The 18,691-nt window shown below is 44.7% G+C and overlaps 1 protein-coding gene across 2 annotated transcripts in view; it reads right to left on the bottom strand.

Moving 5' to 3' along the window:
- The window catches only part of SPRED2 (sprouty related EVH1 domain containing 2), a 49,508-nt gene that overhangs the window by 12,475 nt on the left and 18,342 nt on the right, over positions 1 to 18,691 (bottom strand). Inside the window, exons 1-4 of one of the 2 annotated variants that reach the window (XM_015856535.2) lie at positions 17,927 to 18,037; positions 10,405 to 10,582; positions 9,001 to 9,169; positions 6,693 to 6,757 (exon numbers count right to left, since the gene is read on the bottom strand). In XM_015856535.2, the coding sequence (XP_015712021.1) occupies positions 6,693 to 6,757; positions 9,001 to 9,169; positions 10,405 to 10,582; positions 17,927 to 17,943 (429 nt within the window). In that variant the 5' untranslated portion in view covers positions 17,944 to 18,037. Of the gene's footprint in view, positions 1 to 6,692; positions 6,758 to 9,000; positions 9,170 to 10,404; positions 10,583 to 17,926; positions 18,038 to 18,691 lie in introns of those variants that run through there. The other variant, XM_015856534.2, reaches the window with a different exon arrangement.

Here is an 18,691-nt window from a genome sequence, read left to right as displayed (position 1 = left end):
GTTTTGGGTCTGATGCTCAAGTTTTGGGGAACCAAATAGGCTTCCTTTGGGTTTCTTGCTTCAAATTGAGTCCCTCACCTATGCTCCCCTACACAGTGCTAAAGAAATGACTGAGGAACCAAAGCCGAACAAAAGCAAGGCCAAAATCAGAGGCCAGAGACTCATTTTGCAAAGTTGCACTGCAAAATCTTCCCATTAAATGCCTGCTTCACCCTGACCACCGCACAGCACCGACAGGAAACACATGTGGCCCAGATGTGGTACAGGTTGGGCTGTTTGTGTGTTCCTGTCCCCAAAGGCCAAATCTCAACACACTCGCTGCCCTTCTGGATGGCACAGCAGCCTGCACACTTCTCCTTTACTTCTTGGGAGAATTAGAAGGGAATGTGCTCATAAACAGCTTCATACTTTAACTCATCACATAGCTGCAGTATATTACCATGAAGCCAAATTAATTCTTTGGAAAACAAACACTCAGCTGGCTGAATGCAAGTGCAAAGTGATGCTGCAACACGCTCAGAGCAAGAACTCATTAGCTACAAACTACAGTTGGCAGTACACTGCTCCATTCACCTTCAGACAACAAATCCTACAGGCAGGTTGCTGATATCCTTCCCGTCCAGAAGCCTCCAAGGACCATATATTACAAGGAAACAGGCTTTTGGAAGCTGGGAGATCACTTAAGTGAAATCAAGCCTGGTAATGTGCAACACAAGAATTAAAGCGAGGATAATGCTGAAAGAGCTGGTACACTTAAATATGCCACCCGCCCCATCATCATTAAGCATGGGGAAAAGAAGAAAGGAGTGCTAAAACCAGAAAGAAACAAAAATCTCCCCTGTAAACACTTGACCAAGGGAAAAGGAGCAAGTTGAACATGAGGATCCCTGACTGGTGCACCAACTGTAACACAAGTTCTGGCAAGATGCAGCTAAAAGGAAACTTCCATTGTAGGAGAAGATCACATTTCGGTTTCCTGCAGGATATATCCAAATCCCAGTGCAGAACCAACTACGTTTGTATATGGGAATGGGATGGAGCCAGAAAACACACTATAAAAACAGAACTTAAGAGAAAGGATTGCGACAAAGGAATTGCTTACCCTCAGCAAAGGAGCTTGACACATCCACATAGCCACTCTAATTAGCTACAGAGAACTACAGGACAGAAAGGCTCAAGGGAGCGCGACACAGATATTATCTGCTTAATAATCTGTTGCTGAACAACGGATGCTGTTTGCCAGTCTTCACACACATGTCCCAAATTGCAGGGGCTGTGTGCAGGCTGTGATTCACTGAAGGGACTGCTTCCTCCAGCCGGAACTGCTGGAGCAACAGGTCACCTTGCAAGGGGCCTGGGTGCCTGTGGGGGAAAACAACCAGCCTGATACAGGTTGAGATAAAGAGGAGATAAAGAAAGAAAAAAGGAGATAAAAAAACTGTCTTAAAGACTCAGTGCATTTGAGAATCGCCTTGAACTGCACATTTCTGGTCTGAGAAAGCTTTACCCCTTAAAGACTGACCTGAGAGCAAGACGTAATGCAATAAAAACAATATGGCAATGCAGAAATTGAGAAGTCCTGTGTCCCCCTTCCCTTCTTTCAAAGGAAGCTATCTACTATCTACTGCTTATCTCTCCTATCAGCTCATCTAAGCTTTTCATTTACATACTGTGAACCTGCAAGATATGTAAGAATAATCAGATCATATGTATAGAGTATCTTGACAACTTCTGTGAGGTGGGCAGTCATCACTTCTGTGTGGCTTTGAACTACTGAAGAAAACAGCAGCTGCCCTTCCAGGTGACATCTCTGTCTCGGGTATCTGATCACTGTAGCAAGCAGAACTTGCTTGTATTTGTAGAACAAATAGAAATAAATGGGTTAATTTCCAGCATCACTTAAAAGAAACTGGAGGACCTGAAGGAAAGGGGGAAGCACACCACTATGAAGACCTGTCAACCAGAGAAAAACTCCCCACTTGATTCTCCCTACAGAAAACCTATCTGAGTGCTACTGTTCCCACTGACCAACATAAACTCACCCAAAGTCAACTTGAGGAAAAGAGGGGTAAAAAATGTTGTGGCGAGGCAGGGGTCAGCCCCTTCTCCCAGGTTAACAGTGATAGGATGAGAGAGAATGGCTTTAAGTTGTGCCAGGGGAGGTTGAGGTTGGATATTAGGAAAGATTTCTTCTCAGAACGAGTGGTAATACATTGGAACAGCTGCCCTGGAAAATGGTGGAGTCACCACCCATGGAGCTCTTCAAGGGCAGATGTAGCACTGAAGGACATGGGTTAGTGGGCATGGTGAGGATGCACTGATGGTTGGACTTGATGGCCTTAGTGGTCTTCTCCAACTTTCATAATTTTCTGATTCTATATATATATATTTAATCTCAACTGGAATAGCTGTGCTTTACAACATCAGCTCCAAGCCCAGATGATATGGCTAGAAGCATGGAACCCTTGTCATCTGGGCACTGCTAAGCAAGAATACCACAGGTAGTGCCACTTGACTATATTGCTGTGATGGGTCCCCAGTCACTCTGCTTGGCCTTATAGAGCAATCAATGCTGCCTTGCTTGCAGTGACAGCCTAAGCACTGTACCCCACCACTACCATCCAGAGCTCCGCCGCTCCAAAAGCAGCTTTCCTTTCTGTTACTGTATCTTAGCCTCAAGAAAAAGGAAACTGAAGGCTCTTGCTGCTTCTCAATCCCAAGTGCAGCTCATGAAAGGAATAAATCTTTGAATTCAGTGCTTCTCTACACTCAGCAACATCATTTTCCATGGGAGGGTAGGATGAGGGATGCTCCAGCCTCACAGAGAACTCAAAAATGCACTAGTGTAGCTATCCAAAGTAACTGGGCTGGGTCTCTATGCGTGTACTTTAAAGAAAATGAGTTACAGTCATTCTTTAAAAGAACCATCTGAATATGAAACAACCAAGCCAGCAAGAAAAGTTAGATTTAGTGTTTATCTAACTAACGTAAATCTTATAAATTTTAATAGTGAGGCTGTAACACACTTGAGGCCCACATGGGAGATGAAAGTAGGGAAAAGGTTTCATGGAAAGGCAGCAGGGAGAAATCTGTTTTTTTAATTATGAAACCAGAAGAGATGCGAGGAGAGCTGTAATGTTAACATCTGCCACAACCCGTACCGCCAGCATCGTGTCTGTCCCAGCAATGAACGCCAGCAGCATCCAAGCTGTGGGACAAGCTTCCTGGCTCCAGCATCCCTGAGCAACAGAGGAACATCTTTGTGTTGAGGAAAGGGGTGTGAGGGGTGTGGGGCTGCCCTGAATACATGGCTCTGTGGGGGAAGTCTACATCTGGAGATTGCGGGTATGGATCCTAGCAGCAGGATGCTGGCTACCCACAGGAGAGAGAAAACGACGCGCAGACTTGGTAGCAGCAAGGTATGGCCATATCCCCTGAGTGAAGAAAGAGAGCATCTGCCCTGTTCTGCTTCTGGAGAAAGGAGGCAAGTGAGCTTTTAGCCAGGATTTTGGAAATTTGCATGAGAAGCAGTGGATTGAGACTAGATGTCTATGAACCAAAGCCTGTAGCTCAGCCACGCTTTTCTAGATCATCTGCAAAAGTCTGAATGTCTCACTTTCAACAAACACTAGGATTTCTAAAATCACTGTTAATTACAGGAAACAGCTATCGTTGTAAAAGGATTGTGAAACACAGCAAGGTTGGTTTTCTTTGTGTTTTCTTTTTTCTCCCATCCCTGTTAAACCAAAGGAGGACTGCAGTCGTTTTTAGGTTCCCAAAGCAGAGCGGACACAGGAGCCATAGTTCCTCCTGCCAGTGGGAGTCTTGTCTTTAGCACTAAAGCAGGCACAGCGCTGCCCATTTATCTGAAAAACACATGAGTAGCAATTCAGCTGCACTGGCCATAGGGTTTCAGAACGAACACCTCTGTTTTTTTGGATGGGTTGCTAAAAAGAGATTGTTTCAGGCACTCTGCAGACTCTGGAAGACATTGACCTTTCTTTCCTTGGACTCACTTCACATTTTTCACTTCATGGTCATGTGGGATTATTATCTGTAATTGAAAGTAAAAGTGTAGATTAAGGAAAAAATCTGCAGAAGAACTCAATTATACAGCAAATTCTGCGGCCGAGGATCTAGAGAATTATTCCATCCTTATTAAATGGTATTTGCAAAGTGAATGTTAATTAAAGAAGTCTGAAGATGCAAGCTGGATGGATGAAGACAAACAGAACAATCTCAGCCTGCTGCAAAGACAATGCTTCCCCCAGCAGGGACGGAGCGGATGGCTAGTCTTACTCAGATTGCATCTCTTGAGAGGACGATTTATAATGTACAAGACAGGCGAAATTTATTTGCTAACATATGGAAAACATTTATGCGCTCTACTGAGGATCTGGAATTAAAGAAACACAACTATGTACTGTTAAACTTCTAAATGGAGATTTCAGTTCAGAAATTAGTGTTTTTCCCCCCCAAAGTCAGTGACATTTACTTCCATATACCTCAGCTTTCTGCTCCCTTAGGTAGGGCTCTAAGAACAGAGGGCTGTACTGATTTCTTTCATCACTACGGATCTAAAGCACAGCGGAGTTATCGAATGGCAGAGCCCTGTTTTTAAAGATGCAATCCACGCTTCAGAACGATGGCCAGGGAGCGTGCACTATAAAGAAGGGGCATAAGGGTACCGCTGCCCGAGCTGCAGCACTGATCTGCAAAGCCACTTCCAATTTTGGACCGCAGCTGTTGAACAGATTGCAACATCTTCTTCAAGGAGAGGCAGGACCTTGCAGCAAGGACTGGAGGCAGCGGCTGGGATTTTCAGAGATGCGTAAATGACTGCTTAAATGACTCAATCATGCAGATGCTTCTGAAAATTCTGCCGCACGCAGTCAAGTTTATTCATCCATGTGTGGGAGAGGGGGAGGACTGCAAGGATTTTAATAACTACCTTAGGAAATAAAAAGAGCAAATGTGCTTTCTCTTTAAAACAGAGTGAAAACCCAAACCCTAAAAGATCTATTGCTGTGGCGTTTACAAGAGAGCTGCAATAAACATTTTCTGGGCAAGGAGGACCAACTGGACTATCATATATATGTTTAAAAGGAGTGTAAAGAAAGAATGAAACAGAAGGGTAAAAATAATAAAACACAAACCAACCCCCAAAAAACACTACACATTAATTTCTTCCAGTCTAAAAGCCCTACGCGCTTGGGTGTGTTATTTCTGGCTTATGCAGATCTCAGGCTCCACCATCATCTACCAGGATTCCCAGATAAACGGCAAGCCAAGAACTTCAAAGAACTTTACTACAGTGAAAGGAGAGATTCAGCCCAACAAAGCCAAAAAAAAAAAAAAAGATCTCCTTTGCTCTTTCTGCAGGCTGCTTTTCACTGCATTTCTGTGCCTCACCCAGTGAGAGCTGGCATGTGGATGCCCATGCAAGGTGTGTTTCAGGGAGCATCCTCACCCTGACAAGTACAGTAGTGCCCCGCTTTGGGGACGAAACAGCACAAACTGGTAAACTGGCCTGGCTCCAGCGGGGCCTCCCCCAGCTCTGTGCCTATAAATCACCCCTGGCAGGTAGCTGGGAAGCAGCTGCTAATGATGGGTTTGCTGCCGAGCACAGGAAGTCACCTTTTAACCCTGACTGCTGTTTGCCTCTGGAGCCATGACAAAAGGACTGGCCAGATGACGTGCCAGCAGCTGGGTTGGAGCACTGCACAAAGCCCTGTCCAGCGCCAGCCCACTTGGGCCTCAAAGACACCTTTTGGCTGGCTGGATGGTACTTCTCCCCACCCTCGGCCCTGCCCTGCTCCCCCCGTAGGTGCAGAGGGGTGTCCTAGAGGAAAGAAAAGGACCTGAATGAGGACGTCCCACCTGGCAGCCCACCCCCACCTGCACCACACAACGAGCGCATTTATCGTGTAAGGAAGGGGGGTTGTGAGTAGAGCCAGGTAAATAAGCGTAATAAAACAAAGTATTCATTGTGAGCGTTGTTTTTTCAGTACACAGAATATCCGCGATCAGATTACAATTTCATCTGACATGGTCACTGTTTCGGTTGTGTTTTTTTTTTTTCTTCCCTCCTCCTTTTCAAAGCATTTGAGTGCAGCAGGGACAGTAGGTGCTCCTGTTTCAAAAAAGCTCCAAAACACATTTTGGACATCACCATAAATTCAATATGAGGAACTCACTCCTCCTTCAGCCACCGCTGGCTGGGTAGCTCATGTGTCAATGAACTTTCTACCTTCACATACACACAGGACGCCTTCAAGGTTGACTTTTGTTCCCCATAATAAAGGTAATATTTCAGAACTTCATTTCCTTGACTGCACACCTAAGACGCAGCTACCTACTTTATTTTTGTATGGAGAAGAACCACTCAGACCATGGCGTGTTAAACTGGAGGGACATTATTTGCTCACTTCCAGCCCTGACAACATCTGCTCTGCTCTGTCGTGCTTCTCACATGGCGATGGGAGACCAAGAGAAACCCAAGTTTACCTTCTGCAGGGTTTATGCTTCCATCAAATAAAACACACCCACTGAACAAATGCAATTAAAGCCGGAAGCCAAACCCAGGTAATAAAACAACAACAAAAAAAAACCAACGAACCCTTAAACCTTTCAAACCTGACCATGTAAAACAAGATCATAAAGGAGAACGGCCAGAAGGGAGATGCACTTACTGTGAAGACATCATCGTCACCGACCTCAGCCTCGTTGTGAAGCGTTGAAGAGGAAGTAGTAGACCCTAGAAACAAGCAGGCTTTTAAAAATATGACACTCCCATGCAACTTTTCCAATTGTTATTATTACCAGGCTGGTGAATGCTTGGAGGCTAACAGCTTTATTTGCTGGATAGATGTGAAAAGCTCTTTTTTAGGAAGAAGAACCACCTGCTGTTTGCTGGGTTGGAAAGGTAAAATCTGAAAGTGTTTCTTGACATGTAACTACACGGCTGCCAATGCTAATTAACTCTGCTAAAAATAGCAGTCAGCATTTCCAGTTGCAGAAGGCTTTCATTTCTGAAGAACGGTAAAGCTACGCACTGATCGGTGCTTAGGTCCAGACCCTCAGCTGTCAAGAAACCACTCATGAGTTATTCCTCAAGAAAACCCTAAAATTGGGTCAAAAAATCACTTTCTATTGAAAAACAAACTTTTACTTTGAAAAGGAAGCTTTTGATTTTTTTTTTTCTTGTAAGTTGTTAAATACAGTAAACATCCCTGCTATCAGCAATTCATCAATAGAATCGTCTTTCCCCACATAAGCAATGTATCTGAAAGGAACTGAAATTCATACTGCCATAAAAAAAGACTGAAAAAGTGGGATATTGTATCCTACATCTCTGGCCCCTGATAACTCCTCTCACCTCATGGGTGCCACCTCATTGAGATGCTTTATCCCACTAGGTTGCAGCCACACCCCATCCTTAAACTAGAATATTTAAATGCTTTGTAGCGTCTTCATTCTGGAAATTTATCCTAAATAGCGTACTTTATATAATGCTAAACTGTACCAGCCTTGGCTGCATTCAGTTGCGTAACCGCAAAGATGTGCAGAGCCAAGTGTGAAAGCCCACTTAAAACACTATGTAACGTGAAAACATTCAGGCAGTTTGCTACATTAGTTTTAAAAAAAAATAATTAAAACATCTAGATTTTCCCTACAAGGCTGCCCAGGACTCCTGCACAAAACAGACTTTCAAAGCAACACGAAATAACCTGCTGGATAGAGCAGTGATTTCATGAAGCGAAGCTTCAGACGCGGTTTGCCCTGCTTTAAATTACCTGCTGAATTTGATGAAGCAAACAAAAAACAAGCAGCAAATGAAAGCCAAGGTCTGACACTGTGCGTGCACGTGCCAGTGATTGTTTTTCATTCAGAAAGCCTTATTTGGAAGTTAAGTAGGAGCACATTCATGAGGATCAGCCTGTGCTGTTAATGTGATAAATATAGAGCTGCTGATTTTGAAGTATCTGAGATGCAGAGGAACTTGGTTTTAAATACTTCCACTGTAAAATGGATCAAAAAGAACTGGAGTTGCCATGCACCGGGTGCATCTCCAAAATACCACTCAATACAACTGAGCTAAAATCTTTGAACGCTGCTTGGCCGTGTGTCATTTCTATAAAATGTCACTTCTGTGAATCAAAATGCTTCCCGGTTTTAGCAAGCAGGAAGAAAGCAGAGGGTCAGCCATGATTTGTTCAGGTCAACAAATAAACAGGAAAAAGCGAACAACCGGTAGTTGAGAAGATCCTTCCTCAAAGCAGGAAAGAGCCATGGGGGATTAATTCCCACTCTGTAGCTACCACTTACATGGTAAAGCAAGGACAGGGCACTGCAAGAAAAGCAGGATGGCTCAAAAATCAGAGAATTGATTTTCATGTAAATAAAATCAAGTAGTATTGGGTTATAGCTGTATTATGACTGATTGCAGCGAGATGTGAAGAGGAAGAATTTATGACCTCTTCAAAGCATGGGCAATTCAAATGCATTTTTAAAGGATGAAAAAAATAAAACACCAAACACAACAAAGTCTTCAAGTACAGCCATTCAGCCAAGCGGACACAGACAAAAGTAATTACTGCAAAAACAAAACAAAGTTTTAATTCAGCTTCGTGCAGGAATTCATCCTCTGCTGATTTAACAAAGACTCAGTGTAAGTGGATTCGGCTACACATAAAGGCAAGCCTGGGCTGTTGTTGTTGTCCCTAACACGAAAGCACAGCCTATCAAAAAATCAGTCATAACCACACAACAACTAATGGGTGAGATCCTGGCAGACCAGGCCAGACAGGATGAAAAAATATTTGGGCTTAAATCCCTTCTCTCCTTAAGGGATGAAGAGACACGGCTCTCTGAACTGAGCTAGCCTGGCACACTTGGAAGCGCCAGATTGACTTCCAAGTCCAAGGACTGGTATTTAACTCCCACATCTTCCCATCTCCTTGCTTTGAAGACACTTCAAGTTTACACACGCCCTGGTACCTTCAATGAGGTCCTCAATGGCTTTCCTCACGCCTCTGTCAAAGGCTCGAGCGTCAGCAGGGCTCTGAAAAGTGAGCCCAAACTTCCTGTTGTCCACTTTCCAGTGGTGGAAGGTCGGGTTCGCCTTGGTGTACACCAGGTCCTTCTTCACGAAGCACTCTAGCACCACCTGAGAGAAGGAGAGGAGCAAAGTCACTTTTCCCATACCGAGGACACAGATGTCACCACTTCAGCCTCAACTAGCGCCTTCCTCTACCCAAAAGCAAGCCAAGTCATGATTCGCGCTATGCTGGTAGAGAGCACATCCTTCCCTACTAAATTATGACTAATAAACACCAGATCCTTTGATTGTTCTCATAAGCATCACACATTCATCTTTTTATTAGGCTCTGAGTAGGTACTTTTCGCTGGGGCAGATTTAGGAGGTGCTATTACACTCCCCCACTTCTCTTTCCTCCCTCATGCCCAGCTAGGATTCTGTGCCAGAAATCATTTCTAGGGTGATGCTCAGAGAGAACAGAAACAGCATTTAAGTCTTACCCCGTTTCCCCCCCAAACTGTAAGCATTGATTGAAAATAACGTGGGGGAAAAAAAAAAAAGGCATCCTAAGCAGAACAGTAACACAAAAGATGAGCTGCACTTTAAACAGCTTTAAAACACCAGAACTTTTGAAAGCAAGGCCATTTCCAACTAAAGTGATATATATACACTTTTTTCCCAAGCACTCAGCTTCCTGAGCCTGTGCGGGGAGCCTATTTTTAAGCCAGCCCATCTCTTCATAAGAGTGAATTTCAGAAGAATTGAATATATAAAAATGCGGTAACAAAATACAACAGCTAAACCAGACTCTGCAAATAAGGAAGAGGCTTTATTAATTTGCTTTGTATGGGAAAGAAAAGTGTCTTTTTTTTCCCCCCTCAGATAAACAGCTACCAGAAGAAACCGAGTGCGTCAATTCATAAGAGACAACTTGTCTTCATATTCTCACCCTGCTTGTTCAAACCTTGAGCAGCACGCAGCATAAATAATTCATTGCCATTTTTAAAGTCTTGCGCTGCATTACCCAGTGCAATGTGACTGGCTTCATGGATTCTTTACACTTCAATTCACTTCTCACACAGCCCTGCTAGATGTGAGAAAAACGCAGGCCCTTTCTCAAGGAATCAGAGGGGGGTTCTTTGCACACCTTTTACCTGCTCGTGGCAGCATGATGGCCAGACAGTGAGAGATGGCAACTCAACTGCTTTCTTGATGAGGACAGGATTGCTTCGTACAATCTGGCTCTAGCTGTACATGCCTTTTTTGTTTTTATTTTTTAAATCTTGCACAAGAACACAATAGCATCAGATACGGGATAATTCTCATTATAAGAACAGACAAAAAGTTGAATTAGGTTCTATTACCAGTTTGTCTTTCTGCCTTTCACCATGGATTAGAAATCCACTTCTTCCATTGCCCTCTGGGTACGTGACCTTGCAGACGCCAACTCTACTGAGGCCGCCTCCTTCTTGCGGCAGCCATCCCCCACTGGAGTCATCTCGGGTCATAACCACAGCTTTGACTCGCACAATATAGCTGTCACTGCAATGGCAACAAAACAAAACAGAACCTTTTGTGAGCATCACACATTCTCATCAGGGTGTTTTTCTTGAGGGCGGTATTTAGGCAGCTCCGATCTGATCGCAGTGCATTTGCAGAGTTTGTGGCCAAGATGGAAATCCGCCTCTGCAATGCGTGGTCTTGAGTGCTCAAGACCCCCATAGTGCAGAGACCAACCAAACGACATGGAACAGCTCCACTGATTTTCCCAATGTCAACACAGACACCAAACAACGCATGGTATGCTATTAGAGATGGGGACGAGAAGAGCAAGATGAGCCAAGTGAAGCCCCAAGGCTAACACCCACATGGTAAGAGTAAGGGAACTGGTCTCCACAGTGGTGGAAAAACCATGGAGCTCACATAACCCAGGAACTCAAGGGAGCCAAGTGGAGCCTGGAAGATGGCCCTCAGAAATTCCCCCAGAATCACGACACAAAACACATTTGTGACCCCAGCTGGTACCTCAGACAGAAGGAAACAGGAATCACCTCAGCTCAGGTCATATCAGGACCATGAGAACTACGCCATGCTCTTAAAAAAAGCCCCACCAGCTCTTGAAGGGCTTTCAAAGGCAGCACATCATAAGCTCACAACAAAAGAATTCTGGAAGAAATAGCTCATCATGAAAGGTCACAAATGAAGAAACTCAACATGCATTTTAAGGACAGATCATGAGATGCTTGGGGCCAACCTCATGCAGCATGGCCAATCTGGCAAAAAACACCCTGAAGTTCCCCCTTTGCCCATTTTATTTTACAGATGCTCCTTCCTTCTTGCTGTACCTACACAACGAAGGCCGCTAACCTCTCTGCGCAGCACACACGCTTAAGTTTTATCTCCATTGCTCTGAGGACTTTGCGTGGTCTGACAGAAAGCTTTCCAGCACACTCAGATACGCTACCTGCACTGCAGTTGGCACGTGCCATGCACTCTCAGAACCAAGAAACAAAGTTTTTAACAATATTTTTCATCTGAGTCCTCAACACAGTGTTGTAGTACAGGAAATGAGGCAAGCATGCCTACAAAGGTATCCAGTTTCTTTTGTATTTCCTAGACTTCATCCATAGCAACTTTAATCACTTGGCTTCCTGATGCTCAGAACTGAGCAAAATACTGCAGCTGATTTCCTACAGTGTAAAAGCTGAGCTGCTTCCATCCAGGATAATTTGTGTTCTCTTCTTCTGTGTACCCTTCCCATATGGTCTATATAGATAAAGAACAAAGAAAACCAACCATGCCTCTCTGCCTCAGTCATCTCCTGCTTCCCTAGGCTTGGTCTTGTGTTGTCTTGCTTTTACATTGATTCCTCGGACTTCTGGAGAAGTCTCATTAAACTTCAAGCTTTCTTTTTGAGGTAAAAGGCTTTAGATACGACCATCCTTCCCATCCTCCTGCAAAAGCCATCCAGACAAACTGCTGCTCCTCCAAACAGGCTTGAAAATTGCCCCCTGCAATGCAACTTTCTTTGTTATTTACTACCCCTAGGGGAGCCTCTGGCTGTCCCAGAAGTAATGCTGCCTTTAGTTACTTTGCTACACAAATCATTCATTTAAAGGAAAAAAAAAAAATAAATCAAGAAATCAGGAGTTACTCAGTACTTTGTATTTTCCACCGATTATCTGCACTTCTCAGAGATTTCTCTATGCTCACAGTTGTTTTTGCATACCGGTGGATACCTACATGTACAACTTAGGTGCTCTGACCTAAATGCTGCTTGTTATGACAACACTGTGGTCCAGCACTGAGCCATCATTTCCACATCTAGGCAGATACCACAGCCTACGGCCCTCTGAGGTGTTACAATCTCTGCCATCAGGACCACCAATTTTATCTGTATGCTCGACATCCGCGTGGCCAGACGTGACACCACTTAGGGGGACACGATAGGCATTCTGTTAACTCAAATGAAAAAGTAATTTTTTGAGAGGCATTTTCTGAAAGTCAGTGTGGTCAGGCTGCTCCTCAGCCAGTGATACCCCCTGAACACAGTTCAGGCTTTTGGGAAGCACTAAGGAGAGGTTTTGGACCAGGCTTTGCCTACAGCCAAAACATCTTCATGACGGCAGAAGGCCGTGGACTAGGGGCCAGGGGTGGGGAAACAGAGTGGAACAGTGATTCTTTTGACCCAAACAGAGCAAGTTTGTTTTAACAGAAAGTGGACATAGTGACACTGCAGAATCATCGCTTGTTTTCCAAGAATACATGGTAGGAGATGAATTGGAGGAACAAGAGTTGTCAGAAGAGTATCAGAATTGTACTCCTTCCCTCATTACACGCTGTCTGTTGCCCCCAGATACCCAAAGCACCATATATAATCTCCCAGTTTGAAGAGCCACTTCCTATTAAGCAAGGAAAGCTAGTTCTCATCCCCTATCACAGCAAGACCTCTGCCCCCTTATTAGAAAAGGACCTTGTCCTGCAGTAGGGTTTGCCTTTGGCAAGGTAAGCAGGGTGCAGCTCTGACTCCATTCACGTAATCGCTTGGCACACTTTCCTATGCAATCAAGTTACTGGTGACTCTGCGCTACCCTGGGAGCTTGGACCCACTCTAATTGGGCTCCAGACACAGACATACCTTTCCCAATGCGTGACTTTTACCAAGGGACTTAAGAAGATATAAAAAAGAAAGGAAAAAGTGAAGGTTAGAGCTTGACAGCACGGTGCAGTCACCAGATCAGGATTCAGAAGGTGCACAGTAAATTTTCAAGGCTTCTCTCAATTCAAAATCTTGTCACCAGTTTCCATCATAAGCCTGGAATAGGCAACACTCCTTCATACCAGCGGTGATAAATGCTTGGGAGGTATTGATATATTTCAGGTCCATATATGGACCTTGCTTCCTTTGCACAGAAGCAGTTTATTTTCCTTGTGATTTAACTTTATGAGAACACACCAAAGCTCTGACTACTTGCAAGCCATCAACCTCTCCCAAGCTCAGGATCAGCCTGCAGACTTCATGGACACCTTGATGGCTTGGAGCACCACAGAGTGAAGCAACCACTCTGAAGCCTGCCCCACGCACTTTTTGATGACAGCTGAGCAATTCAGCTATTCCAGAATATGCAGCAACAAGGTGGATGAAAATATTTGGCCTGTTTCTGTTAACAAGATACTGTCACTAGAGTTAGATAACGCACATCTTTCACAAAGTTAGAAGCAAAAGAGCTGAGAATCCAGCATTAGCCTTAGTTCCCCTCACTTTATCAGCATCTAAACTTTAAGATGGTTATAACTGTCTGGTTTATGGCCTGCATGCTACACCTTCCAGGAAAACTATTCTTAATTAAGCTCTTAAATGGAGTCCTTTGCTATCTTAACCCTACAGATTTGTCTTCAGCAGTGTTAAGAGTTGCAGAGGAAAGCATCTGCAGATCACCCAGCTGCATGGCAGCCAGCCATCTGCTGCTGGGGCTGTCTCAGGTTGTTGGATGGCCCCACCCAGAACAAAAACCATAATGAACCCAGGGAGGAAAGGTAGTGCAGCAGGCCACATGCTGCTTTTATTGGAAGGGAAGGGGAGCCCTTTAAAAATTATAGCTTGTGGGCGTGCATATATATGTAGAAAAATATATTTTTTTAAAAATGAAGTAATTGCTGTTCTGAAGGATATGGAGAATTCTCAACATGAAGTGTCTGAAGAATTATTTTTGTGATAACTGAAGCACAGCTGCTTTATCTATAGACCAGCTTTAACAAGGCATTCATGAGTCTATGAGACTGACCACAGTGACAGGGAATAGCAGCACTTTCCTGCAGCATACCAGGACTGCATGGTGCAGTGCAGCCAGTACTGTCTATTGAAGCCTGTGGTACTTAAACAACCGCAATGCAGCGAGGCCAATGGGGAAATAAAAAGCCCTGAGCCTCGTTAAACATCTGGCTTTGACCCAGTGGCGAGTTAACTACTTTATCTGGTGGGTGGGAAACTGCACCCATCAGGTACACGGATGGAAGAATAAGATGTCTGGGCCTGGCCTTCTCCTACAAGCACTTCCAAACACCTGCTGTAATTTAATAGAATATATTTCAGAAGGTGACAATTCTTCTCTAGCAAATCTAGTCAAGCAAGGCGTAAACTCACTAACTTCCACTGAACTATAAAGGTTGGAGAGGACCTCCAGTATCATCAAGACCAACCGTCAATCCATCACCACTTTGCCCAATAAACTTGAGAGATGACTGTCCTACCACTGGGATGGCAGTATGAATTGGTGCCCTTGGCCACCGCACTTGAACAAATAGTCAACCAAGTTGAAGAATATCTACACCAATAAGGAGAAAAACTTAATTATTCACCGGATCTCATCACCTCAGGATTTTAGGATGTATTTAAGGAATATCACCCCTCAAATTCCATGCCAATGCCTCCTTAATTTACCTCAGTACTTTCTCCCCATTTACAAGCTTCCAGCTTGTAAAGCCAGGAGACCTTCAGGTCTCAGGCAGAACAGTAACCACCACACACCGAAGGTCCAACCTGATATTTGTTTTTCTCACCCACTGCCTTCGTTCTTAGATTCCATTCATGTAGTCACAAAACCACCACCATGGTCCCTATTCTCCTCCATCTTTTCATCACCACCTGCAGACATCCCACTGGAGAGCTCAGATAGGCTCTATGACTGCAGCCCGCTGTAGAACTGATCTCTAGTGCAACAAACTTGTAGCATTTTTTCCTGTTGTTCAAATCCAGTGCTGACAGCATAAAAAGTTACTCTGAGAAATGTCTGTTTCCATCTCAAAGTAAGAACAGGAGATGAATCAAACAGATCTCAGCACGACTCTCTCCAGTGCTGCTTGCCCAGTCCTGCAGCACACATATCCTGCAGCACTTTACCTTATGGTACTATTAAGCTCACAGTCTCTCCTTCAGGACATTTCACTCTCTGAACAGGACCAGAATATTTCACTGGGATTTAATACCGCCATTCAGCTTCCCTATGAAACGAAAAAGGGCTGTTCTTCACCAATACTGTGTGCTATGACAACTCAAAACTACAGCAAAGCTGCCGAACCCAGCTCAGCAGCACACAGGGCTTGTATGCTGATCCACCGTTTCAGGAAAAAAAAAAATAAGGAAAGAAAAAAGGAGGAAAAAGGATCATATTAACACTGAGCACGCCACTAGCTACAGCAGTGCCCTGTGCTGCAAGGCAGCAGGAGGAGGGGGAAAATCCTGCCCTAAAGGAAACAGGATTTGGAAATCACCAGCCAGCCAGCTCAGGGAAGTTACATGACACACACGGCGCTGTGCGCACATCCCATTAAGCACTGTTGGTATTATGTGACTTTATTCAGTTCTGAGGGTACCTTCTGATTTGATTTCTTGTTCTTTACCGCCTTTCTGGGTCTCCATAAAGGCAGAATAAAGACTGGCTGCATTTGGGCTGAGGCCCCAGTTTGCTTCCAGCCCTGCAGCACTGCTCAAATGCTCATAAAAACGTTCCTAGTAAAGACTAATAACAGTTTTGTTTGTTTGTCTTCAGAGGGAAAGGGACTTCTGGAAAACTAAGCCACCTGCAACACCCCAGCCACCCACCTCCATGCTTCCCTCCAGCAACAAGGCAGCAGCCAACAAAGCAGCCCTTTCACTGCGACCCTTGTTCAGCACTGATGTGGGATTTCATTTAGCTTACGAGAAACAGCTCCATCCTGCTTGTGGGGACCAGGACTTCTGCAAACCGAGACCCAGCCCCTGGCTCCAAAGGGCTCCAAAACCTCACATGTGGGCTTTTGTCTTGGCAGTGAAACTTTCCAATGAGAGAATAGCCTTCCTGAGCTGGGGCAAACCTCCTCCAAATCCCCACAGCTCTCTTTCCCAATGGATTACTGAACAACCCTCAGCTTTGTAGGGCAGCAGGATTGCCAGTGATTGCAAATTTCCCTTCAAAATCATTCAAAGGATCAGTCAGTCATTACAGCTGCTCATGGCAGCAGCTCTTGGAAAGTTGTAAGGAAGAGAAAGACAAGAAAAATCACTTTGTTAAAGTAACTCGTTGGAATAATTTACCCTGTGGCACATTGAACAGACACGCAGCATGCACAAAAGCTGTACGCCCGAGTCCTACTACTTTCACACAAGGGTACAAAATATTAACAGATTCCAAGCAAAACTAATTAGTATTATCATTTACTGTAATGAGAAAGGAAGTTATTGCTTGGCAGATGGTATTTGTTTTATATTACACGCAAGATAAGCAAAAAGCACACAGGAGGCTGGCCAGCCAAACAGGTAGTTGCAGATCTATAGCCTGAAACGATTTTTTTAAGCCAAAATCAATTTCTATCTCCATTTTTTCCCCTAACATATAATGATCATTAACAATTACAACTATCCTACGTGAGGTAACGAATGCTTATTTAGTAAACACAACAAACAAAACTAACAAGTGCAGCAAAAGTATTCCACCTTCCTAAGCTTTATTGCACTCTTTGTTCTATAAAATGAGACTTAGGGTTTGATACTGCTCCCCTAAGGCCCCAGAGGAATCTCACTGACCAGTCTATTAGACTGATGCACAAGACCACACCACCTTCACGTGACCCCGTTCCCCTGTCACATCGCAGCCTGCCATGACAGTAATGGTGATGCCACATGTAGCATCCTGCTCCTCCTTGTGCTAGAATGTTGCACACATTAAGTGATACCGATAGTATGATCTATCTATTAATCATACAATCAATCACAGAATGACTTAGGTTATAGGGGACCTTAAAGCCCATCCAACACCAACCCTGCGCTGTGGGCTGGCCGCTCTCACCAGCTCAGGCAGCCCAAGGGCCCATCCAACCTGGCCTTGGGCACTTCCAGAGATGGGGCACCTGCAGCTCTGGGCAGCAGTGCCAGGGCCTCACCAACCTCTGAGTAAAGAACATTCTTTCGACATTTAACCTAAATCTCCCCTTGTTTAGTTCAAAGCTCATCCTGTCACTATCAGACCATGTAAGAAGTCAGTTCCACTCCTGCTTGAAAGCTTTCTGCTGTAAGCATAACTACAAGCATACACACCCACCTTGCCTTGCACCTCTTTTAAGACCCTCCAACCCCCAATAAACATCCACAGACAGAGGCAACAAGCAAAGGAAGTGGCTTCCTTAGCAGTATCCATTTCCCTCTCAATAACTGATGTGCATTAACCATTAGCCATGCAAAAATGATATAGATCCATAGGAGAAAGCCTGCACTCCATAGAAGCTGTACACATCCACTGACAAACCACGCACTGAACCAGAAATGATTCAGGAGGCAGATGGGAGGAGGAGGGAGAGAAGAAGAAATAAGATTTGAAAAAGCAATGAGGTGCCACAAGAGAACACACAGACCTGCTGGGGGATGCCATTTCTTCTACATCTTGCCCCTGGGTCTCTGCATATCACCATTGCTGCAGAGCCCAGCTGGAGGCTGCCAGACGGCTTCCACTGCATGATTCAGCCTCCTCGCTCTCTGCCTCCCAGACAGATGTGCAGGGCAGTGCTGGCTGATTCATCCCCCAGCCATCCCTCACCCTACGCTCCCACTGCACCATTACTCACTGGCAACATCCTCCTGCTCACAGCGTGCTGACTGGCCAAAGATCCCTGCTTCCCCACCCCGGTGATAGGCTATAAGATATAATAATGATAAAAAATAAATAAATCAAACACTGGTGATATGGTTGTCATAAAGCAATAAGAGCAGCCAGGGCTGTCACAAGGCACGCCAGACCCTGGGGCACATCACTGATACCTCCTGAATGGCAAGCAGGTCCAAAGTTGAGTGCATGTGTCACCCTAGCCACGCTTTATACCCCAAAAGCTTCTTCAAAAGGCTGAGACAAGACCTGTGGAATTTTTTGGGGAGCTCACCTAGTGCCCCCAGGTTTTGCAGTCACCCTTGATTTTTCTCTATGCTTTACAGCAAGAAATATTGCTCAAGAATCCCCTCAGTCCAAACTGCATGGGTGAAAATTGGGACAATGGGGCTCATAGACTAGCTTTAAAAATACTCACCTGATTTCTGAACTAAGCTATACCCTAACCCCAGCACAAGAAGGACACAGAGCTGTTGGATGGTGCCCTGAGCAGCCAGACATAGTGGTTGGAAGCCTT

This window comes from Coturnix japonica, chromosome 3, assembly GCF_001577835.2.
Source record: "Coturnix japonica isolate 7356 chromosome 3, Coturnix japonica 2.1, whole genome shotgun sequence".
Classification (NCBI taxonomy): Eukaryota; Metazoa; Chordata; class Aves; order Galliformes; family Phasianidae; genus Coturnix; species Coturnix japonica.
This window is presented reverse-complemented; position numbering and strand designations above follow the sequence as displayed.